The sequence below is a fragment of the Aulonocara sp. 'chitande type north' Nkhata Bay genome, linkage group LG9 (genome assembly GCF_057382095.1).
Source record: "Aulonocara sp. 'chitande type north' Nkhata Bay isolate Kocher_YH1m ecotype deep benthic linkage group LG9, A_spYH_male_GT1.1, whole genome shotgun sequence".
Lineage (NCBI taxonomy): Eukaryota > Metazoa > Chordata > Actinopteri > Cichliformes > Cichlidae > Aulonocara > Aulonocara sp. 'chitande type north' Nkhata Bay.
This window is the reverse complement of record NC_141352.1, coordinates 22,400,128-22,425,408: the sequence shown is the minus strand read 5'-3', so window position 1 is coordinate 22,425,408 and position 25,281 is coordinate 22,400,128. Positions and strand designations below refer to the sequence as shown.

General features: G+C 41.1%; 1 protein-coding gene across 4 annotated transcripts in view; it reads left to right on the top strand.

Moving 5' to 3' along the window:
• Positions 1-908: 908 nt before the first annotated feature.
• The window catches only part of asap1b (ArfGAP with SH3 domain, ankyrin repeat and PH domain 1b), an 87,163-nt gene continuing 62,790 nt past the window's right edge, over positions 909-25,281 (top strand). For all 4 annotated transcript variants that reach the window (XM_086306542.1, XM_086306540.1, XM_086306541.1 and 1 more), the window contains exon 1: positions 909-1,656. In XM_086306542.1, the coding sequence (XP_086162668.1) occupies positions 1,531-1,656 (126 nt within the window). In that variant the 5' untranslated portion in view covers positions 909-1,530. The remainder of the gene's footprint in view (positions 1,657-25,281) is intronic.

Sequence of the window (25,281 nt, the reverse complement as noted above, 5' to 3'; positions counted from 1 at the left end):
CTGAAAAAACCATTGTAACACTAGTCATTTTCCCCAGGTGACAGTTAACAAGCTAAACTACAAGAAAAACCGAGAACAAGTACCACAGAGCAATACTAACATTAGGGAAATAATGCAATGACATATTTGCTGGTACTAAATCGTAAGTGAACTTAAAAAGCTGCTACTGAGCAAATCCTGAAATTAAACTGGAAAATACTGTACTGGAAACCCAAAGGACATTAAGTCAACTGGCGATTTTTCCACCTTTGATGGCAGCTAAGTGAACCTACAGTGCTTAGATGGGTTTCTAGTCTACAAAATATTACCCAAGAATAAAAACATCCCATAAAATAAAAATTACTCGTGTGTTTGTGGACATATTTCTTTTCCCTTTCAGGCCTACAGCTACACCGATTGACCATTCTGCAGTTACTAAGTCCAGATCACGCATGCGTACAGCAGCCCCCCGTCCTAGTCAACCAGGCGAGGTGGGCGGGAGAGATATTTGTAAAACATTCAGTTTATGGACAGAAAAAACGGATATTGTAGAATATAATTTCAAAATAAAAGTATAAAAATCATGTGACACGAACACATTTCCCCTTATAAATGCTTACTAGCCGCTATGATACGTTTTATATTAGTACACTGAAAATTCACGATAGAAAAATCAAGCTATCGTATTGTCTACTGACAACAATCTGAACAAAAATGGATGATAAATGTTATTTTTGTGCTTATCTGTCTCTTAAACACATATTTAGACGTTTTAAGCTTACCGCCTTTTATATATATATATATATATATATATATATATATATAGTCTTTTCCATTCATTAAAAATGCATTTACGTAATGTAAAAGCGTTAGCTGGTGTTTTATATTGAAATTACTGCCAGGAAGTCGCGCTTTGTCTCAGCGCAAGCTTGACAGCGCTTCTGAGCAGCTCCGAGCGCAGGAGAGAGTGGCAGTGAATGTGTCTGCGGCAGCGTTTAGCTTTTAAAAAACCCTTAAACTACGACAGAAGAAAACGGGACCAAAGTACCAGACGAACTCGGCAGACCGTGGACTATGATAAAATTTAAACCGAGCCTGGTAACGTCGCGCGGTTTTGACGACAAGCGGCTTTTTGCACATCTGTAGAGCATAATGAGGGCATCCGCTATTCTTTACGCCGCTTTTCCCTCCGTGGTTTAGTTAGACGCAGAGTGACACTATTTATAAATGTGTCGCTTTTAGACATCTTCTCGCTTTAAATACACATCGAGAGGGGGACCCAGCCTGCAAATATTTGGTAAATTCCCTCCTGCCGTGGGCCCTTGGGGAACAGTGAAGTCATTTGAGAAGTCACAGGAGAAGAAGACACGTCTTAATCATCTCGATAGTTTAACGCAGTTTTGCAGGGGGAAAAAATCGGCTTAGCCTTTCCATCGGCCGTACAGTCCCCCCATCGTGCTTTCTATCTATTTTTAAATCTTACATGGTTTTGTCTTTCTGAGCATTCATCGCCAACCCTCCTGTGGGCATTTACCCCCTCACAGTTAAAGGATGCCGGATCAAATATCGGTGTCCGAGTTTCTCTCGGAGACAACAGAGGATTACAATTCCCCGACAACATCCAGCTTCACCACCCGAATGCAGAGCTGCAGGAATACAGTGAATGTGCTGGAGGAGGTAAGGCCACGGTGTGAGCCTGTTGAGGATGGATGGATAATTACAGCCACACAGACTGTAATATTATTGTTGTTGTTATTTAATAAAGAATGATACTAATGAGGCGAAATGCACCATCTCTGAACGGGGATGCATTTTTTATAGAGCCATGGCTGCATGCAATCCACCTTAAATTCCGCTGGTAATGTTTGAAAGCTTTTAAAATCCCTTCAGACCTCCAGATGCATTAATATGCGCAGAGGAAAGGGGAAAATAATTGCACCTGTTGCCCCTAAAGTGCACCTATTTCAGCCTAAGACCTGATGCAAAATAGTGTGTTATCTCGCTTGATATGAAGAGTAAGAATAGACGGGGTGGATGGCTTTGCTGGAATATAAAGATGTGCATTCAGGCCTGCAGCTCACTGTGTTCACTATTACATAACTCAAGGCTTTAGAGCATGCTGCCAGGCTGTAGCAGAGAAAACCCTTTTCCTAGTATTCAGATCTGGATTCTGTGTTATTCCTCATTCCTTGCTGTCACACAGGCCCAGCACACTGATTTGTATCTCCAAAAAAAAAAAAAAAAAAGCAGAAAACGTTTGCAGGGGAAACACACCCAAAGTCACACGCTGTGATGCTGTGTCACCTCTGATCATGCAGGAAGAGGTGTAATCAGGTCAGGCAGGTGAGCTGTGAAGTGTTTGCCTCCCTTCTTCCTGCCATGATTAAATGGAGCATCAAACCAGGGGAGCGAACACCTTCACCGCCGTCCATTAATGCTAAAATGTGACCTCATTTCCCGCTTTGAAGCACATTTAGCTGCAGACGTGAATGACTCCAGGCTTGCAGGAGCGTTCGGTGTGATACCAGCTTTCCATTTAGGATGAAAATGAGCCGGCTGGTGAGTGTGGAGGAGAAAGCACAGGCCCAGTCCCCTTGCTCCAATATACAAAATCACATATAAAAGCACACAATCTGTGCCATCTGTCATGTCTTCTTCTACAGCTTTATCATATCGTAACAATAGGAAATCTACCAAAACAGAGCCGGGCTCGTGTTTATTCTCAACCTGGAGCCGTCTCTCAGTCTGCTGACTGTAACAAGAAGGCTCGCATCATGAATCACCTCTCTGGCTCTGTGCCTCTGAACTGAGAGACTGCAGCAGCACAAACGAAAAACATCTGTTAGAGAGGGCCGCCATGTGCGCTGGGCTTCAGTAGCCGCTCTGGAATTTTTTTTCTTTTCTTTTGCATCGAGATCACGTGACAGAGGAAGAACCGTTAAACTGGCACCAAAGAGCGAGCGACATGCTTTTCAGTGTTTTAAACAATGGCGAGATGCGCCTGAAACATTCCTGGCAGAGAAAACGAGCCTGGCGGGTCACTCAGATTGGGATACACCCATCAGGCTGTGGCAGACACAGGGAGCAGACAGCCAGCTTAAAGCCCTGAATACTTCTAGATTCATGTCTGTTTTATTGAATTAGCAACCCTGTTTGATCCCTGCAGAGTCTTGCAGGGACTCACTTGCATCATGCACAGAAAACCGCCTTCAGCTTCACTGTGCCTGAAGAGGAGTTTGTTTAAAATGCTCTGGAGCTTTTGTCCTCAATTCAAAGCATTCAGCCCTCTTTTTCTCCAAGTCATTTCCTTGGTATGTTGACATGGTGAATTATGCAAAGGTACGGCGTGAATATTTAATATTGTAACCTGAGGGGGTGAGTTGACCCCGCAGGAGAGTTGTCACTCTCTGTGTGCTTCCGTTGAGTCATCTGGAGGTGCAAAGAAGAAGGGGGGGGTTGCCGCAGCATCATATCGTCTTAATTCAACACCACATGTCAATAATTGATCAGTGCGTAGTGACACACAAGTATTCGTGACTCATGGACCTCCACCCCAGAAATTTTCTCTCCCTGTGGCCGCAGCAGATCACTCGTAGATGTTTACTGTTTACATTTGGATCAGTGCAGAAATGTGGAAAACAATGGGAAGTCAGATGTTGAGATAAAGTTTTAAAAATAACCTTCCTGGCTCGCTGTCTCAGCTGCTTGAGACACAGAGGATGGGGGGGCATTGTGTGCATTTGGTGTGTGGGTGGCAGACCGGAAACAGGCTGATGTGTCTGGCTTTTATTTTGCGGTCATTGTTGGTGCAAAGCAGTTATTGCTGTGTTGTTTTTGTTGTTTGAGCAGTGTTTCCCAGAAAGCATTTGGCAGTCGAACAGTGTGGGGATGAGGTTTTTTTTCTTTCTTCTTTTTGGCTGTTTAAGTTTGATCACTCATTTCAATTTCTTATCAGCTGCAACTGCCTATTAACTTGAAATATTGTCGGGGCAAATCATTTGGCTGGAAAAACATCAGGAAATTGTGAAAAATGGCCACTGTGATGTTTTCCAGTATCCTGTTTTGTCTGACCAGCAGTGAGAAACCCCCAAAATATTGAGATTCCTTTTTTTTTTTTTTTTTTTTTGAAGGATGTCCTCAAATGTTTACGTGATTTACGTATAGACAGGTTAGCAACCACTGGTTGGTATGGAAAAAAGTTTCCCCAACTGGTTGCCGAGTGGTTCCTAGGTGAATTTGTACAGTTGGCTCATAAATTTGTGGATCAGGTAACCTATGTCAAGCCTCAGTTGCGCAGGCCCAGACACAAGCCGAGAACCACAACCAGTCACAAGGGAAAAATGTTCCCTGGCTGATTTTGATTGGTTGCTGGCAGTTGTCAGGTGATATTGCTTGCAGTACATGGTATATGGTGCTGCAACAAAAACCTCCTTGTGATATCTTTGGTCACCCATGGTCTGAAAGTGGAGATTGTTCACCTTCAAATTAAAATTTGGACCTTTTCAAAAAGGTTTCTGTTTGTGATGTGCATCACACTTTCAGTACAGCTCAGCAAAAAGTTCTTGAGTGGTTTTTTGTTGTTGTTTCTTTTCCAAAGCAAAGCTTATTTGTATTTATTAATTTTCTTATGATTGTGATTATTATTTTATTTTATTTTTTTAGGCTGTCCATAATTAAAAAAAAAAAAAAAAAAGAAGACCAATGTCAACGCTCATTCTGTGTAAATCGGGTTCAGAGTTGGGCCTTTGTAACACTCGTGCAACCTTAGATTGCCAGTCCAGTTATTTATATAGCACCAATTCACAACAGGCGTTGCCTCAAGATGCTTTATATTTCAAGGCATAGACCCTACAATATAAAAGAGAAAACCCCAGCAATCAGAATCCTCTACTAGCGAGAGTAGCTGTGGTAACTGTGAGGAGGAAGAACTCACTTTTAAAAGGAAGAAACCTTTGGCAGAACCAGTTTCAGTGAAGGGCAGCTATCTACTGGCACCAGATGGGGTAAAACTAAAACAAACCCAAGCAGAATACATAAAAGTGAAGCACAGAAAATAAAATGTTTGTTGTAACAGGTTTCCCCCGGCTTTTATCGTGACTCAGCCAATGGGAATGTAGCATGGAGACAAAGAATAGAGCTCCAAAATCCATCCCCTCAGTCAGTAGGTATCACGATGCAGTCTTTTTTTTGGTGCAGTTTAGTTTAGTAAGACTCGAGTCTCACACTGTGAATTGTAAGATTACTAAAAATCACACTCCTTAACAGGGAAAATAACTAGCAATGAAAGTGTTCATCAGTGCGGCTCAACAATCAGTGTAAACCTTGTGATAATGTGCGGATGGGTGTGTCTAAAAGTTTTCTCCATACACAGCAAAAAAATGAAAGAACAAACCAAATAACTCGACTCCCTAAAAATACCACGGCACAGATTGTTCAGCAGCAGAGAGCAGCAAACCTGACATTTGCTTATATAAAAATGCGGCAGCTTATTGCTCCTGCTTTGTCATACCCTCTCTGATGTAAGTTAATATTAGCAGCGGGCACTTGCTATTCCCTTGAGGGGCCTTGTATTGTCTCTACCCCACAGATGGCACTTTGCGTCACTGGGTTTGCTCTCCTAAAACCACAGAGAGCCGCAGCAGCGATACAAGGGAAACCCTCACTGCATAGGCATTCCTTTGAGCATGCCTCTCACACCACATCACATGGGCTTGACCAGAAAAATGTTGACTTTTCACAGTCCCTCTATTCAAGCATGGCTGGGCTTGACCTAATGGGCAGGGGCCTTTTATACTTTTACTTTTATATAACAGCCTTTTCAGGCGCAGCATTTTAACCTCGAAGACACAGGTTCTGATGCTATCCAACGTTTGAAAGAAGAAAGAAATAAATGAATGGGGAGTTTTATTCCAAACCACTGCGTATGTATATTGGAATGAAAATCATTGCCTGGAGTCGTCACTCATCAGTGTGCGAGTCGCATATTGTTTTCTTTTTGCTAGAAACAGACTTAACATTCCTGCCATTCCTTTACAGCTCCCCTCTCTATTTACAGAAAGACATTTTATATGACACTTGACTCAGTTTTCGGATCTCTCAGCGATTCCCTGTGGAGTATATATATATTTTTCTTTTACCTATTGATGCAACAGAATAATATATTTTATGCTCAGCTACATGTGTGTTATGAATATCCACGATGGGTGATGGTGAGAGGTCATAAAAGGTTGCAAAACACCAGGGAAAAGGGAAGAGAAGGACAACTGAAGCTGAAAACTGTTTTTAAATTATTTATGCGTTACAAGCAGGCGCAGTCAGACTGAGTGTATTCATTTTTTATTTTCATTTTTTTGGCGCAGTGTAGGAGGCCTAGTTGTCACTATTTCTGTTCAGTACCTCCTGCATTCACTTACTCAGACATAAATCAACGCTAATAATGACAGAGTTCGTGCAGGTCCTTGAATGGTCTCAAAAGGCAGCGAATTCATTGGCCTAAAAATAAAACCTTAGTTTTTCTGACACTGACGTTTATATTTTCAATATACAGTTAAAAAAAGAGAGAAACGGAATGCTCAGGGCAGGTGCGATATCTGAAAAAGTGAGGATCTTGCAAACTGACCTGAAACTGGGACCATGCAAAAGTGCATGAGACTCGGTGTGTTTTGTGCAGGAAGTGTTTTAAACTATGCACGATGCCATGATGGGAATGGAGGCAAATTAGAGCCTCGATGTTACAGGCTGAAACTGCCTGCATGTTCCTATAAGACAGCCTACTTTCACCAGTTTATTGGATTAATGCAGATTCTAATCTAACTAGACTTGATATTAGGGCTGGGCCATATTATACCGTTCACGGTAATACCGGTATAATGTTAGGCAACGATAGGAAAATGAAATATCGCGATAGAATGGGAGTAAAACGCGCATGCGCAGTGCCTTTGTTTTCATACGCACATGGCCGATTGTTGAGTGAAACAGATGAACCAGAATTGGTTTGTAAAAATGGTGCAACTTCCGTGATGTGGAACTGGTTTGGTGTTTGTCCGTCAGATACACAACAAAGCACATTTTTTTGCAGAACATGCAAGCGGCCGTTCTAAGATGCTCTTAAATCTGGGAGTAATCTGGGTCCTAAACTCCGTATGCTTCAGGTCAAACAACACTGCAGCATCACTTAGAGTTAAAAACTGTCTAAATTCTTTCATCTTTAATAAAACGATCAGCATTGCTGCTTTACCAGGTGTAACTATGAAGTTTAACTTCCAGGCATCCATGAAAACAAAAGTTATTACATTTAACGGCGTTAGAAGTTAGCAGGAAGCTAGCGGAAGTTAGCTCGCTAGTTTCGCTAGTTACCTAAGCATGATATAGCATGTTCTGACTGAGAGATTTCTGAAAAAATTCAAACGTACAGCTCTGCTATCACTTCCAACATAAATGAAGACAGGAAACTAAACAGCAGTGACGTTTGTAGGGTTACTGAAGTTTGGCTAGCTGGTATATAATGATGTGCTACGTGATCGCTAGCGACACAGCTATGTTAGCATAACATAAACAGTGAAGCTGGAGGACGAACACTAACACTTTTCCACTTATAAAAGTTAACGTTAAGGTTCCTGATAGTTAGAGACAAATGCAATCGCATGGCAGGATGCTGTAAACGGACCAAACTTCAGTCAGGAGAACAACTGAGATAATCCATCCACAATACGAGGTTAGTCATTAATATACTGCAACAACATGGGAATAGAGCAGCTGTGAGAGGATTCAGCATTAATGACTCAATGGTACAGAAGTGGAGGAAGCAAGAAGAATGAGTTTAATAAAGTTTGATTTATCTGACTGCTTTGTTTCGCTTAATGTGCCTTATAATCCCGTGCACCTTATGGTCCGAAAAATGCGTACTGCACACTGCAGTTTAATGTTGCAAAGCACCTCTTTTTGACTTCAGTGGATATTATACATGGTTATGCTCAGGATATGTCAGCCCATTTCTACTGGAAATGCCTTTTGGTTAAACTTTCAGCAAGGAATTTGCATTTGCACTGTTACATTTTTATAAAGCTTTAATGTACATAAAAACCAGCTTCTTGTTTAAGTGAAAATAAATGGAAGGTTGTCTTTTTGCGCTAGTAATGTTGTGGAGTTGTATTTTGTCTCGCATCAATTATATCGTCGGTTATATCGTTATCGCAAATTTTCAAATATATATCGTGATAAATATTTTTGGCCATATCGCCCTGCTCTACTTGATATGCCTTTCTTTGTTAATTTGTAAGTCATATATTTACCATGGTAATATATACTATACACACACACTATCTACAGTGCTAAATTCTTATATTAAATATGGCTAAAGTTTCAAATGGCAAAGTCAACATAGGTACAGGTAATATGAGTGACTATCTTAACACTGTTTCGCACAGTTTTTCTATTCTTGGCTCTGTATGATGTCATAGAAAGTGGATATCCATAATTGTAGCAGCAGAAGAAAGCAGTTTTAAGGCGTTGGCGGACTTAACGGTAGATGAGCTAAAACAGCTGGTTTTGATGGTGGATAAACTAGAAGGCTGCTTAAAAAAGGCCTTGTATGCGGAAAAATAAGGATTGTTTTCAAAATTATAGAGATACTCTAGTAAATTCCTAAATAAAAAATGTTTGTTGAGATTCTCACAACCACAAGAAACAAACAGCTGGTGTCTCCAAGTGTAACTAATTAATGCTGTTTGATTTTTGTGTTGGTAATAAATTTGATGCTGCATTATTAAAACCTTAAGTATAAAATCTGACTTAAGCTGCAGGAACCTTACTAGTCACAGTCCCACAGTTTCCACCGGCACCCCGCTGGTCAACAGTACCAGCGGTCGCACTGTTAACCCGAGCCTCTGCTGATGATCCACGTATTTGATTTGGCACATATTTTATGTTGAATTTCCTTCCTGACACAGCTCTCCAAAAGTGTCTAATTTTTGGCAAATCTAAAGTAAATGTCAGGATTTAATGAATTATAAAAATCGGAGTAATAAAAAAGACCTTATTAAACAATCTCATGTTTTAAAAAAATGCCTTCAGATTGTCCAGTAGACAATGGAAAACGCAACAATACCGAATGAATGAATCATCTTTATTGTTATTATACATGAAAGTACAATTAAATTTGGTTTGGCTTTCTCTTGAGATAAAAGATATCAATTTGTATTAATTTAATTTATTTATTGTTTGGTAATTATAAATAAATGTAAACTTAACAACTTGACAAATGTTAGTGTTTTAATTAGTTAATTATTTAATTTAGCAAAATAACATATAAGACATAAGAATAACATAAAAAGAGGAATCAGTAGGCGGAGTCCCCTTGAGTCACAGCTACATTACATGAGGTAGGAAATGGATTTAGCATCTCAACCCCTCCTCGATTCACACATTGACATAGTAAAAGTCACTAAGTAAACAACAAAAGTGTACTTGGTCCCAATAAAACATCTGTGGATGTTTAAAGAACATGTTTTAAAGAACTCAACTGTGTTTGTTTGTTTGTTTGTTTGTTTTTTAATGAATCACATAATCATCACGTTGTCATTGAGTTCAGAGCAGAGCAGGAAGTAAAACATGCAGCGTTTAACGATTAAAATCCTCAAGCTGTCTGTCTGAAACGTTAACATCACCCGAGGATACAGCCCGGGTGAGACGCCGTCATGTGAGGCCTGAGCCCGTCACATGTGACATCCAGTCCAGCAGCACGGGATCAGCTGCCTCAGCAACACCACAAATAAAAGATTTATTCTCATATATTTGGTCGTTTAGCTTTAGAAAGCGAGTTGGCAGCTTCCACCCACATTCAGAAACAACCCAGTAGACTTTGATCAGCAGTTTATCTGAAAGCTCCTCTTATTTGTCTCAGTGTGCTTCAGCTTCTTTTACTTTTTTACTCAGCGTTCAATATTTCAAAAGGAGGAGACAAGTTTTTACTACTTGGCTTTACATAACAAAACGGAGTGCCGGCTGTTTAAGGCTGCTTTCTGCAACATTTACAGCCAGTGAGCACAGCAGTGTCACATTCAGTTATTACTGAAGTTATGGCTTTTTATTCATCATTTGTCCCCTGTGTCACCAAACCCAATGAATCACACGGTCTGAGAGAATGGCAGCATTTTTCATCTCTTGGCACCGTTTCTCACATGACATCTCGTTCCAGTTAAACCGCGCTATTTAAAAGTGGATGCTTCCAGGATTCTCAGTTCGCAGTAAAAGCCCTGGTATTCCTCAGCTGCATTTCCCAGAGATGAGTGTAATATAAAAGTGTTTAGAAAGATCTGTAAACTGTAAGAAGCAAACCTCGCAGGTTTTTGTGTAGAAATATTGCAGAGTTACAGTTATAAATACAGTCATATTACAGCTCTTAAAACTGTAAGCTCTGGATTTATTCTAGAGCTTTCTATTCTAGCTTTCTACTCTATTCTATGCTTTGTCTAATGCTTTGTGCTACCCAATATTCCTATGAAGCTCGTCTTCTCTTCTTTCCGAAACTGCTTTAATTTTGTTTGTAGCGCAAGAGGTCGCAGAGTTACGTTCATTTAACGAGCACTTGTATGATTTTTAAAAAAAATAAAAAATATTAAGGACTCCTCCCTAAAGTCTACTTTCTTCTGATTGGTCAATTTCTGGGTGCCTTTAGAGGGGTAGCACTAGATGCTTGCGAGCTGCCTGTATCTTATAAGGCTGCCGTGTTTGTACCAGGTGTTTTGTAATAACTGACAAGCTAATAGAAGCTTTTTCTGTGAAAGTAGAAAAATTACATGAATCGTCAAAGACATGCATGAGTAATTGATTAATTTGGGAACCTTAATTGACTGTAGGTGTGAATGTGAGCATGAATGGTTGTCTCTATCGGTGTTAGCCCTGTGACAGATTGGACGACCAGTCCAGGGTGTACGCTGGCTCTCGCTCTATGACAGCTATAACACCCTCCAGCCCTCCTGATGAGTGTGAAGCAGATGAAGGTGGATTATATACGACAGAATAAATGGGACCCTGTTTAAGCTTATTTTTGCTATTTTTGTTTGCTAACAGATGAGACCAGGACCAAATGCAGCAGTGTCAGATTATGAGCTAAATGTAGATTTTATTTGGGTAAAACTGAACTTGATGAGAGCTTTATTACTATTTTCACCAAGAGGTTTTCAAATTAGGGGTACCTTTTAACATTTGTACCAATACCTGAAAATCAGCACCCAACAGTACCTTTATTTAATACTTTACTCATTTTGAAATAATAAATTCTATTTTTTTTCTTGCAAAGTCTTTACTTCTGAGTTGAAACTTTAATGACAACGAATAGTGAGCTGTAGTGTTAGTCTATTAGTGGTTATGGTTGCATACCAAGGTTTTAGAGGTACTAGCTCACATTACATGTCTGTTTACTGTAAATAACAAGCTGATTTAAAAAACTCAAGTGCAGTCAGGGTAAAAATCCAAAGTTTAAACACCCATTTCTCTGACAACAGTTTGTCCGTCAAATGAATACTCATCAGATTTAATACCTGAAGAAAATGCCTCACTAAAAGTTTCTTCATCATCATCATCCTTGTGTTCATCTTCTTATCAGTTAATGGTGGATGTTCTAACGTTTGCTCCCTTCTGTGAGTTTTGCTTACAGACCTTTGTTTCTCTCAGATTAGATGTGTTGCCTTGGCCAGTTTTGTAGTCTGCACTTCAAACGTTGCAGAGAGTTTTGTCTGCGTCGAGTTTTGAAAAGTGTAACCACATCTGAGCTTGCTTTTGGCTCGCCACCACCATTGCCCTACATGTTTGTCATTCTTCAACATGTCGCAGTAGTGATGTGAGGTGGTCCTAAAATTCACCATAGACTGTAGGTGTGAATTAGTACTCGGTAGCACAAAAGTAATTCTGTTTGTACCCTAAAAAGTACAGCTTGGTACTTAACGGTAACCGTAATGGTGCACTCACGTCGAGTGAATGCATGCAGTTGCATTGGGAACCCATGATTATCTGGCTCTGCCAGTCTTAAGAGCTGGAATCAAGTTACAGTGATGTGTTACCAGAGCTTAGCAAGAAGTCCTACGATTTCGCTCACTTTTTCCCCTCTCCATCTAAAAGTGAGGTTGGATCATTCAGCTCCAGCTGGCCTCAAGCAGAGAGTCCCAGCTGATGGGCTTCAGTGATAAAGTGCATTTTTTTTTCCAAAGTTGCAATGTTTGAACCCCAAAGAGCTTGCACTACACTATAGAGCCACTGCTTAGGTCTGCACAATCTGATGACCTATTATAACCATCCATTTTCTTAACCACCTATCCAATCAAGAGTCCCAGCTGTCTTAGAGCACTATGGACAGACCACTAGTCTGTGGCAGGGCTAAGATGGCCCATCTCCCTCACATGTACACTTATGAGCAGTTTGCACTCATCCATGTCTTTTGCATGTGAGAGGAAGCTGCAGTACATGGAGAGAACCCACACAGACATGGGGAGAGCATGCAAACCCTAGAGTTACAGTGTTAGCATTTGTAGAACTGCTGTTTGTATTTTTTGAAGATGTGTAGTGTTTTAGGCTCCAGGAATTCACAGAATGGTGATGGTGAATAAAAAAAGAAAAGAAAAAAAGAGCATTTAAAGATGGGGGATGTGCCTTTAAATCTCCCTCTGTAAACCTTGAAGCCATTTTTTAATTTGTTCTGCCTCTGTCACAGCGGGAGGTGAGACTGTGTTGTGTTGCCTGTTTGTTGGCTTGTTTGCGTCTGTAGCTGAAATCTGATAATCGGTCTGTGGGCCACAGCTGTTGGCCTACCTTCCTGCCGCAGCTGCACCGCGTATATCATCAAGGGCTATTAGCTGGCAGCGGATAAGCTGTGGACCAGACTCTCCTCTGGCACTCTGATCCCCCCCCCCAGCTTTTCTCCCTGATTTAGACAAAGAAGAGTGGGTCAGTGTTCACATCTGTCTGCAGCCTTCCTCACACGGATGGATGGTGTTAAAGTTCCCCTCCATCGACAGCCATTTTAATCTCAGATGAGGAATGGCATGCGATGAAGGGAGCTAGCTAGCTGCAATACAAGTGCATGAAATGATGATTTACATGATTATTAACTTCTACGTTATTTTTATCACAACAAATCACAACAAAAGTTGCCTCAAGTCTCTTTATATTGTAAGGTAAAGATCCTAGAGTGAAACAGAAAAACCCCAACAATCAGATGATCAACTTTGAGTATTTGGCAACAGCGGGAAGGAAAAACTCCCTTTTAGCAGGAAAAAACTAGGCTAAGTGAGGGGCAGCCATCTGTTGTGAGACAGGACAAATACACAGGAATTATCTCGGGAATTATCCCAATTTAGGCTTCAGCAGTGGTTGTTTCCAATAACGTTAACTATGTTAATTCTTATTCATAATTAAGTATATTAAGGTAACGTATTTTGCTTATTTACTGTAACACATTGCTACTCTCAGACCTTGGTGGAGCCAATTGATTCAACCAACATGCGAAGCAAGAGAGTGAAACTTCCATTCCTTTACGTCAACTTTCTTCTGATTGGCTGACCCTCACAAAATGAAGGTTTAAAGAGGAGGTGGGTGGGGCTTCTGTGCCAAAGCTGTGTGCTTGGGACGACCATATTAGGGGATAGCTGCTCTTAGTGACATCACATAGACCCCAGAGTGGACTCTCAGCTAATCTTTGTATTCAATGCTAACTTAGCAAATCATACTGGATATATTACTTGCCACAGCCCTCAGTGATATATAATAAATGACGTATTCATGGTGGAACAAAGTTATCATAATCAGGACGGAGGCAGTTGGTGCCATAGATCTGTTAAACAAACCTGGTTTGTTTTAGGTGCATTTAACTTGCACTTTGTTGTTCTTTGGTTATTGGTGACACTGGTTTGCAGCAGTTGTGTCTATCTCTTGTATTTGAGTCTGACAGCTTCCATAAGCACATTAAATTGCACTGTCATATGAAAGGCATCAGTACATTGGATGCACATTGGTATCGGCTTATATCACAGTGTCTGGCAGTAGCCAATCTTAATCTGTTGTGTTACATCAACCTGTTTTTGCTAAATGTTTAAAGAATGTCTCAGTGAAAAGAGAGATGAATAAAAGCAAAAGCAACTTAACATTAACGGCTTTCTTAACTGGAGCATTCCTAATAGACAGTCTGAGCATTTGTCACAAAGCCCTGCTGTGCCTCAGTGGTGTGCGGTCACCCTCTTTGGTTTAGATTAATACAACTAGTCTTTTATTGATTTATTGAAGCCACAGGGGGAAAAATACAGTCTGACACCATCATGTAGTTATAAGCTACACTGGTACTCCGTAGTGACCCTTCGCCTTCTTTTCTCTGATTTTGGTTTGTACTTGTGTTTTAACAGTAACAAAGCTCACACAGATCCTCTTAACATCCTCCCCCTCTTCCTCCTCCTCCTCGCTCTTCGGTTTTCTTCTCCTTCAGTGATTACATCAGCTCAGTGGTAACACTGTTGTCCTCTAAGACTGGCCTGCAGAACCAGGAGACGGTGTTGTCCTGTGACGGCTGGCTGTCTTGTTGTGGCCTCGGGGATAAACAGTGCATCTCTGTCTGCGAGCTTTCATGGTGTTTGGCCCTGGACTCTCTCTCCTTTGTGTGTGTGTGTGTGTGTGTGTGTGTGTGTGTGTGTGTGTGTGTGTGTGTGTGTGTGTATTGCAGCTAAGCAATTGATACACACTTTCAATGTCAAATTTGAATGCTACCTTTCCCAGAACAGCCGAGTCCCCGCTGAGGTCATTCAAGCCTACCTCTGATGTCTTTTAATGTTATAGGAAAGTCTTACATCACTTCCTTTTCAAAACCATGACAGCAGCTGTCAGAGCTCGGGTCTGTGAGGGGAAATCGAGGTGGAAATGAGCATTGATGGGAGTTGGGGCTTTTTGTTGGACATCATGGTAGTGGGGCTTATTTTTGTCCATCTGTGCATCAAGTTGCTCAAATGTCTTTGCATCCAAATGGCCCGTGGGAGTGGATACACCTGTGGGTTTTGGAGTAGCTCACATCTCACCCATTGGAGTCCCGCAAAGTGTGAAATTCGAGACTCAACTGTATGAAAAACATTAAGGAATGTCATGAAGCGCTCTGCAGAACCTGTGCAAGAATTCAGAGGCAGGAAAAATAATGTTACTTCTAATACAGTGTGTTTTTCATCACCCTCTTTGGCTGCATGCCCTGAAGATTTACAACAGGGGGTGGCTGGTTGGTAGGAAGCAGAGCTGGCAGGTTCATCGGCTGATCAATGATAAGTCAAAGATTAGAGTAGTTTATTTTAGATGTTTCTTTGGTTGACCCACGCACTGTTGATCTGTTATGAAAGAGATGGGCCTTGGACTCTTGCCTACTCTGAGAGTGATAAATGTTATAAGTGATCAACATCCTGAGTATTTAATTTTAAGATAAAACGCTGGATTTTATCTCCTTGATAATGCATTTAAAATGTGTTTGTTACTGTTGCTAAAACCTTAAGAATCTCAGCCGTCAGTAGTTTAAGCTTGCGAGCAGTCATCCCCATTCTTTATAGTAAATATTTATTAACTAGAGTATCCTGTTTTGTCTATGAAACAGTCCTCAAACAAAAATTATTTTAGTTTAGTGTCAAAGAAAACCAAGAAAAACATCAAATATTTACAAGAACCAACATTTTAGCTTTAAAAAAACAAGCTTTCGATTGCTTATCTGCCACAGTCGAGGAAGCCAGATCTTGACTTTAATACCAAAGCAACAGTTCAGACAAATGTTATTAAAGAGACGGGGATTATAATCTGCAGAGGAACTACATGCTCTACATGAAAGAGATTGTTAGTTGCTGGAGTCAGAGTGCTAAAAACAGCCTCTGCGTTGTTCCTCGGTGGTTTATCGTTATCATCATCATCTCACGTCGGTTAGTTCAGGTGGAGTCAACTCACTCTGAGGTTTGTGGGCCTAAAATCATCCTCTTACAAAGGCTCGTATTAATGTGAGAGTGACGGCATCCAGGGCCTAAAGGAGATGGTCTTAACAAGATAATGTGATCAATCAGCCTTTTTTCCTTTATTATTTAATGACAAACAAAATGATGAAACCCTGTTTTTCTCGGAGGAAGATGTTTCAGGGTTTGGACTTTGGTTCACAGTGGAGTTGCCTCCAACAGCTCTGGTTTCTTCCCAAAGTCCGATGTCATGCTTGTTGGGTTAATTCACCTCCTTAAGTGCCAAATGGTGTTGGCAGCCATGATCGTCCAAGATAGGCTGTCTCTCACACAGTGCAGCAGCTCAATGGGTGTTTTCTTCCTCCACTCTCTCATTCCATCAATGATGGTTTCTCTCCTTCTGCCTTTGCTTCTCTCCCCTTCGATTTTTCCAGATGTGACATCATATTCCCATCATCCCCTCCTCATCATGTCTAATGAATCTTCCTCATCTCTCTCTCTTATTCTTGCATAGAGATCTTTTGGTGTTTGCTCTTTTAAAACTTCTTAATTAGCCTGTCTTTTCATTGATGAATCACCCTCCTGATGAACCCACATCTCTGCTGCATTGATGCTGTCCGCAGTTTTCTTGTTTATCGTCCATGCTTTGTTTCCGTACCTGAGGATAGGTGTTATGCCATCTAGGACTCTTTCTTATCTTTAAGGGCATTTTGTCGCTTGACTAAAATATTTGCAAGGTCAAAGAAGTCTTTCGTGACAAATACAAATCTTGATTTCATGCAGTGATCTTCAGTCGATCTTACTCTTCAGTCAGACGTTACATGTTGATTGATGAAGATGATCATTGTCTCAGTTTTCTCAAAGTTGTCTGTAATTAGTGATTCTAAATAGGCCAACAGACAAACTCGCATCCAAACAAACGGCCAATCTCTGTGTGTTTGTGAAAGGACTGACGACCTCCAATTTTTATAAGCAGTTGGGAAAATGGTTAACAAAGCCCCCTGTTACCAAAGATGTTTTTAAAAAAAGTAATTTTACTTCATTGGTTCAATTATTAATTATTATTAATTGCTGGCTCTCTTCCACAGCATGCATTTGTCCCGTCTTCCTCCCCTCATCCCCAACCGGTCTCAGATAGCCGCCCCTCCCTGAGCCTGGTTCTGCTGGAGGTTTCTTCCTGTTAAAAGGAAGATTTTCCTTCCCACTGTCACCGAAGCGCTTACTCATAGGGGGTCATCTGATTGTTGGGGTTTCTGTTTTCTCTGTATTATTGTTGGGTCTTTACCTTAGTGTAAAACGCCTTGAGACAGACGGTTTTTGTGATTTGGAGCTACATAAATAAAATTGAATTGAATACTGCAGTGCAGCAGACTTGAAGCTCTTTGCTGGATTCTGCAAACCCTTCTTTGCAGACACAACGCCTTGTTGTGACTGTTGTTTGCTGTTAGCGCTAAAAACAATTGTTTGATTAGTTGTTGTTATTTTTAAGCAAAAAATGTCAACTATTTCCTTGATGCAGCTCATTTGTCTTTGAGCTATTGGTCGAACAGAAGGTATCACCCCGGACACGTATAGATTAAATGAACGGTAATTTAGCCAAGGAAATGAACTACAGATGGGTATGTGGTGAAAATAGTTGTTGATTTCAGTGTTGTTTGTTTTTATTTGGCATTTCATCAGCTGGAAGAGTTTGCTGCAGCCTTGCTTTTGCCACGGTTGAGGTTCAGTTTTGCCCTGAAGCAAACAACCTTTCTGCTCTGCTGCTGTTTGTTTTCTTTCTTTTATCAAATCCTACACAAAAAGGATGCTAGCTGCCATTTTTTAATCATCAGCTGTGAGTTTCTCCCGCTATAGTAATCTAACAGCTGCTTCACATGAATAATGACTTCCTGACTGAGAAGCACAATAAACAAATAAAAGTATGCTGCTCGTCTGATGTTAGGTAAGTGCAGTCGATTGCAGCAGCGCGTAGGTGTGATTGTGAAAACATCGCTCGAGAAACAAGCAGTGGGCTGCGTGAGAGCAAGCAGAGTGGAGGGAAGCCGCCAAATGATGTGTGAATGTGATACTGCAGCGTGCACCGCTTGAGTTTTCACCGGCCGCAAGCATGTGTGCGTGAGCCTCTGGAGATCTGCAGCAAAGAGTCCTTGCAACTCAGGAAGTTGGCTTAATCCTCCGCGTGGCCTTCGCAAATCTGCAGAAAAGCACACGGCTGAACAGCTCCTTTCTCTGAGTGTTGAGAGAGAGCGAACAGCAATACGTCATGGAGTAATATCAGGGCCTTATTATTTATGTTAGTGACCAGAATCATTAGCAGGTGGAGATTTGTGTAAGAGATACAAGCTTGTAAGCCATTAAAAAAACTGACACTGATAGCTTTGAATGCTGTTGCCCATAAACAGCATACAGCTCATGTTTATATAACCACAGACTTCCCTAAAGCAATTATTCTTTCCTTTCCCTAATATTTCTAATTCAACACAGTCTGTGTTATTTTTTAAAGGGAACATTATTCTCATGTAGTGTTGCAGCCGACAGCAGCGACTGTTGAGATTTCACTGTGGTTTTGGCTTCCTTGCGGGTCGTTCGACTGCTAATGGGACGTTGCTGCTTCTCAAATGGGAATTTGAGAGTTGGCGGCTGAAAGGCATCGCATCGATGAGCTTTGTTGCTGGAACATCTAATCGAAAGGAAGACGGAGAAGGCTCAGTGTTACAGGCTTTCACCGTGTTTAAAAGATGGGTGTAGCCACCAGAAAGGCAGTGTGGAAGTGCATTAACTGTTTACTTCTTCAAAGCCTATTTTGGAGATCTTTTGTGAACTGAGCAGTGTGTCTCATATTTCACGCCTGCTCACAAAACACAGTGACTGGGTGTGCATCAGACGTTAGTGAGGGTGGTCTCTGAATACGCAGCTACCCTTGGAAAACCCCAGAAGCTGTTGTCAAATTGTCCTCAAACCGCACCTTTATTGACAGATGCTGAGGTGTCAAAACTCATCGTTAAGGGTACTGGGGAGATCTTAATAATGCCAGGGAGAGAGAGTGAGAGCCTATACAGCTCATGGTGATGAGTTTAAGGTCTCAAAAAAAGGAGGTAAACTAGGGTACAGATAAGGGTGGGCCTACTTTGTGATTGACAGGTCATTACCACATGTGTGTGCAGTGTCCCAAAGTTTTTCAGTCATGTCAGCTTGATGCTTCACAACTTCCCTTCAAGCAACAGATGGCTTAGGGCTGGGCGATATGACCCAAAATTCATATCTCGATATTTTTTAGCTGGATGGCGATATAAGATATATATCTCGATATTTTTTTTAAGCCATAAAGTAAGAACAAAAAGAGTTCTTAGTCAAAGCTGTGTCCCAGATGTCACACAGGCACTTTTATTAACATACAGCACAGATGTACATGAAAAATTACTCAAAATTAAATTATGAGCATTCATTAAATAATAATGCTCCATAAATAAAAGAAAACAAGGTTGTTTTTGTGCTAAACAAAGAGCTCACAATTGTGCAGTCAAAATGTAAACTAAAAGACGCTGAGCGTAATAACAAAGACAGACAGATTTTACAGCTGCTCTGTTCCCAAGTTTTACTGTGTGACTCTTACAGGTGCCATTTATGGTCCTTATACACACACAATACGGTAATATTACGTTGATGCACAGTACGTATCACTCCGCGAAGCTCCTCGGTAGTCGTAATGCGCCGACAATCTATCAAGCGGTGCAGCTCCGTAGCTTACCAAAGTCGTACTCAAACATTTTTGACAGATTGCTGAACGCCGTGTACCACATAAAATCGGTTCGCGGCCACCAAGCACAACCAGAATTCATACATAAGGCGCGCTGTCAACTTTTGAGAGAATGAAAGGATTTTAGGGTTAGCGCTGTTAGCTCGTTAGCGCGGTTAGCTCGTTAGCATGTTTAGCTCGTTAGCACGTTGACGCCGTCCAGCCCCACGCATGGGGCGATGCGCAGTAACTCGTTAACGGAGATTTGCCGTGTCCGTCTTGTCGCTGCCTGCACGTGAAGCGATGGGGTAGGAGGGGGAGTTGTCTTCAGTGAAGGCGAGGCGGAGTAACGTTGCGTAGAGACAAAAGTGGACGAAAGAGAGGCAAACTTGCGGCTCCACAACTATAATTATAACGTAACATAGACTATATCGATATAAAGGATATTGTCACATCTTATATCTCGTATAAAAATATATCGATATGTTTTAAAAACTCGATATATCGCCCAGCTCTAAGATGGCTCCACCCATCCGTCCATATGGATGAACGTAGCTGTAGTAGCGTGACACAAAGTCCCAAGATGAGGACTTTGAGCGTCTCCATGTTAGTGTTTTGAAGCTTTTAATACTTTAATTTTTAAACACCCTGTCTTTAAAATTATATTTCAAGAACAGCTGATCCTGTCTTTGGAATCATTCTTTGGTCAATGTGCTTGTTATGCAAAACAACTTTAAAAATTGAGGAGGAGCGAAGCGGCCGTGGCGAGCGCTCTGGTCGCTGTTTGTGATTCTTGAATAAATATTTCTTGACTCAGAATTTAATTCAAGTATCGCCGGCTCAATTGATAGGCTATGAGAAGCCAGGGGAAGCTCTGACTGAGAAACACATGGACACGTTCATAGGGTAGCTATTTGTGAGTCACACAGGAGGCCCACCCTATGAGATCAGCATCGTATCCATCCATCCATCAAGAGGTGGGGTTCATCCGGGATAAGTTCCCAGTCTATTCCAGTGCTAACAGAGAGACAGACAACCACATTGAAGTGACTAAAATTTAAAACTACCAACTGAGATCATAAACCTAATCTGCGAAAGCAAGCTGAGGCCTTCGATGAAGGAATATGAAGGTTGATTTTTCTCATAGACCTCTGCACTACTTTACTTCTTTTTGCAGCTCGAGGAGTCGACCCTGCAGGCCATTAGCAGGAATGCAGGTTTACGGCACCTTTTATGCATTGGCTTCACTTTCCAACAGGGAAAAAACATTGCGATCCTTTTAGTTTTGAAGTGAAGCTGATATATGAAATATTGTTAAAACAGAACGTAGCTTGCAATGCATCAGCTTGTGTGTTTTAAAAACTGTGGGTCCGTGTGTGTGTGCAGGCCAAGCTTTGGCACTGACTGCACTGCAGCTGCTTCTTATTTAGGGATGTATAGATTTTCTCTCTAATTTGGCTGATTTGAATAAAATGATTTTGTTCCACTGATCAGATGTGGTTCCATAGGTTTCTATTAGCATATTGATTTGATGGAATCCATTGAGAAAATGTTCTCTGTTAGCTGTAGAAGAGATCTAACTTCATCCAGTTGCTGTGTCAGATACACCCAATCAGTCATGCGGTCGTCCCGATGCACCTCGTAACCAAAACCAAAACCACTGGCAGTTGATCATTCTCTTTCTTCCTTTGTGTGAGAAATAGGCCATCTGACCTCAGCTGCTTTTGGAAATGTTGCATCCTCTCATTTTTCCCATTCTTCTTGGAGCGCTGATGGGCTCTCCGGCTGCAGGCCAGAGAAAGGGATGTGCATTTGTTTCCTGCCAATGAAAACGGCTCCCCGCCCTTCCTGCTTTTTGAGTCATGCCACATAGACTCAACCAGCAGGCAGACAAAATTACTTGACAGACAAACAGACTTATCTTTTATATGACTTTATCTTTATGACTAAACAAGCAAGGCGAGATTCGTTGCTCTGATATACATTATGATGAACAGGTGCTCATTTTGTGTGTGTGTGTTTTTGTAGTGATTGGTGTGCAGTTGGGTCCAGAAGGGAAATGAAAGAGCATTTCTGTGGAAGGAAGCAGAAATAAAACTCAGAGCTGGTGTGGATAATGTTATAAAAAAAGAAATGCCACTGCAGATGTCTGAACTCTGAGGAAGTCCTTTGATAATTGTGCCCTTTTCCTGTTTTCTTCTTCTAGGAAATAATTTACATTTTAGCAGCTCTGAGAGGTTTAGTGTTCGCTCTTTGCTGGGAGGAGAGTGAAACGTGTCACAGTGGCAACACTGAGGCCCAGACAGCTGCTGACAAACAGGTTAGTCAGAGCAGCGTCCCTCAATCTCCACGGCGGAGAATATAGAGCTGCTGCTCGAGACGCCCACATCACATCTCTATGGTAACCGCATAGCTATCCTGCTGCCAATGTGATACCAAACATGGCAGAGGAGAGGAGCACGGTTCAAAAAGGGGATGAAGAAGAACAGCCAGAAAGCGCCTTTTTTGTGTTGTTGGGTATTTTTTCTGTTCCTCGGCTGTCAGCAGAGAGCAGTTGGTGTCATTAGACGGACACAGGACAGGACACTGACAAGCCTGGACGCTTCCTGCTTCCTGTCAAAGGACGGCTGCAGGGGAAGCGGCAGGGCTGCTGAGGGAGGATAAGGCCTCGGGCAGGAAGCGTGAAGCTGAGACAGCCTCCAGTCAGTCATGCCCAGTCACTTGAGCCACCAGTTCCCCCTCAAAGCTTTGACCTCCTGGGCATGACTGTGTGTTTTTTATGTGGTGTTTGGGAGCCAGGAAGTCGGTCCCATTAACCTTTTTGGTCACTTGGGTGGTCACTCTCCACCCCCCACCCTTACGTTGCTAATGTAATATTTAAAGGCTGCAATTACCAAGAAGTTTCATGTGATTTTTGAAAATTTTAGATATCATACTTTCAGTAAAGGAAAAAGTTGTTGAAAATGCCCTCACAGTTTGTGTTTTGCCTTTCACTGGGTTATAAAATTTCTGTTTGCTTAAATTATATGTTGGTATGTCAGACACTGCCATTTTGTCAGATGCCGCTCTCCTTGCAGAGATGTGCACACAGTTTTCTTTGTTGTTGGAGCCTTGATGCACTTGCACAATAATGGATGCTGCAGGATAATGGTCCACTTTAAAGGGGACCTATTAGTTCCAGCTGTCTACTTTTATTCTTGAACTCTGCTTGAGTAACTTTGCGTGATTCACAGTTCAAAATGGAAGGCAGCCCTTTTTTTGGACTTCCTGCTCCTTTCAACTCGGTGTTCTTCTCACTGGCTGCCCCCTTGCAAACAAAAGGTTTGGGCAGCAGGTGGGTGGGTCGTCTGCATTCACGACCGCAGCTGTGTGTCTGAGCTGTATGATATAAAAGAGCCAAGAATGGGGGAAGAAACTGCCCGAAAGTAGGTGTAAAGCAGGCTAAACGGAGCTGAATTGCATATACAAGGTCTCTGGCCATGTTTAATATGAACCTACACCACTGTAAGGTGTGGTGGATATTGTCGAGTGACCGATAGGTTTCTTGCCCCTTTGGGAGGCACTGTGTTTCCGACTTAGTTTTGCTTTTGTTTTTGAGTAGTTTTGGTTTCACTTTCACTTGTTAATTAATTTTATGTACTAAAATGATTCCTTTTGTGTCGGTAAAAGAATTGAAAAGTGTGTCTATAAATAATTGTGTGACCAAGGAGTCCATTTCAAGCATCTATATGTGTGGGTTTCAAAGAATGACCAAACTACAGGACATCGTCATCACATCTTGTATATATCAGTATAGGAGGATTTGTGCTCGTACCTTCTTGTTTTTTAGTGTGAGGCTTCAAAATTTTTGGTTGAAGAAGTAATGTCTTCAAGCAGGTTACTGAAGGTAGTCTAGGTAGTCTTTTACTCACATATGATTGATAGAGTCTATAACTGTCTAGAGTTATAACTGTCTTGAGTTATAACTATTAAAAGTGGCTAAACGATTCATGACATCACTTACCCCATTTATCTTTTATATTTACAGTTGGGGAATTTATCTGTAACTAACTAACTAACTTTATATCCACTAACTAATGGTTGGGTCGTTTTTTTGCTTAAGGAAAAATGCCTAAAGGTTACAAACCTTCAGCTCTCAAGTATGAACATTTTTACAGAGTATCAACTAAACAGTAAATCGATTGCTTACTGAGTCATGATCTTGATGATTGATATCAAATTAAATATCTTTGTTTTTTTTTCTGTCCTTAGAAAGAAAACAATTGCACAATTTTTGCAAGTGAGATTGGCTCATTCTTTCTTTTTATACATAAAGCAAGTACGTGACTCTTTCATAGAGATGCTGCAGGAGTTTGAGTTTACTGGCCAACAAAGGGTTGAAACGTAAAAGACTGAAATTGTCACTGAAGTGTCTGAATTTCTTTAATTGGGCATTTTATGAACTTTTAAACTCTGTGTTGCTGCTGGTTAAAAAAAATCTCCTTTCAAGTGTTATCTCCCTTCTTCATCTCTCTTAAGTAAACTCTTGACTTATTTGACTCCATATCTCACAAACCTCCCATAAAAACGTCCCGACACTCCTGCTGGAATCTCCAGGATGGATCATCTCTTTTCTGTGCTTCATTTTCTCATTAAACACTTCATCAACATGCATCACTTTGTGTATGGGTGGAGAGATGAGCAGCTGCAGATGTTTTGGCATCGTCATACTTGAAGAACCGTTGTGTTTTTTTTTTCTTCCTCATGTTTAAACTGAACATTTAATTAAGAAAACACACTGAATAGATTATGGGTGACCCTTTAGGTGGCGGTGCCAGCTGCTCTCAACATGAGCACCACATAGGTCATCCGCCTTATCAGCCTCTGTTTAGTGTCTTCATCCTAATCAGCGCACACTGCACCATAGCCTCTGAGTAATCACAGATCTACTGACCGAATCCGAGCGACGAGGGTGGGGTTTGGCATGTTGCAGAGAGGCGATTTGAGAGGAAACGCGGCTTGTTAGCGAACGTGTCAGCTGTTACGGGGACCTAATCTGTTGTCTAATCGCTTACATGGAGTCGGCACAGTTAGAAAAAAAATGAATAATTCCCCTTTACAGCATGTATAAGACACAAAGCAATAGTTCTGCTCTAATTTTGAAAGATCTGTTTGATAACTCGAATTCAGATTCATATGTTTTCATAGTGGAATAGACTAGATTCTGTTTATATTTTATTGAAATAGAGGTAAACTTTTATACAAATCAAAGGAGGAGATGTCAGCAGAAAAATGGTAAATGCACAATAATGAAAGCTGAATGTGGTGAATGTAAAGTTTTGGCTGTTAAAGAGGAGAAAAAGACACAAAGTGATTCTCTAAGAAAGGTTGATGTTGCAAACTTATAGCATTTCCGGTTAATGAAACTTCACTTGTTCTTATCTGTGGTTTGATTAAAATATTTGATACCTCTCTTATCTGAAGAGAGGTAAATGGTTATATCCTGGTCTTTTGAGTTTTTCTGCTATGCTAAACTGCTTTGCTGCTATCTGTAGACTCAGTGAACAGAAAATGGAGTAATGATGTTTGATTTTTAAACCCAGTCAAGACAAAAAACAAGTGTTTTGCTAACCT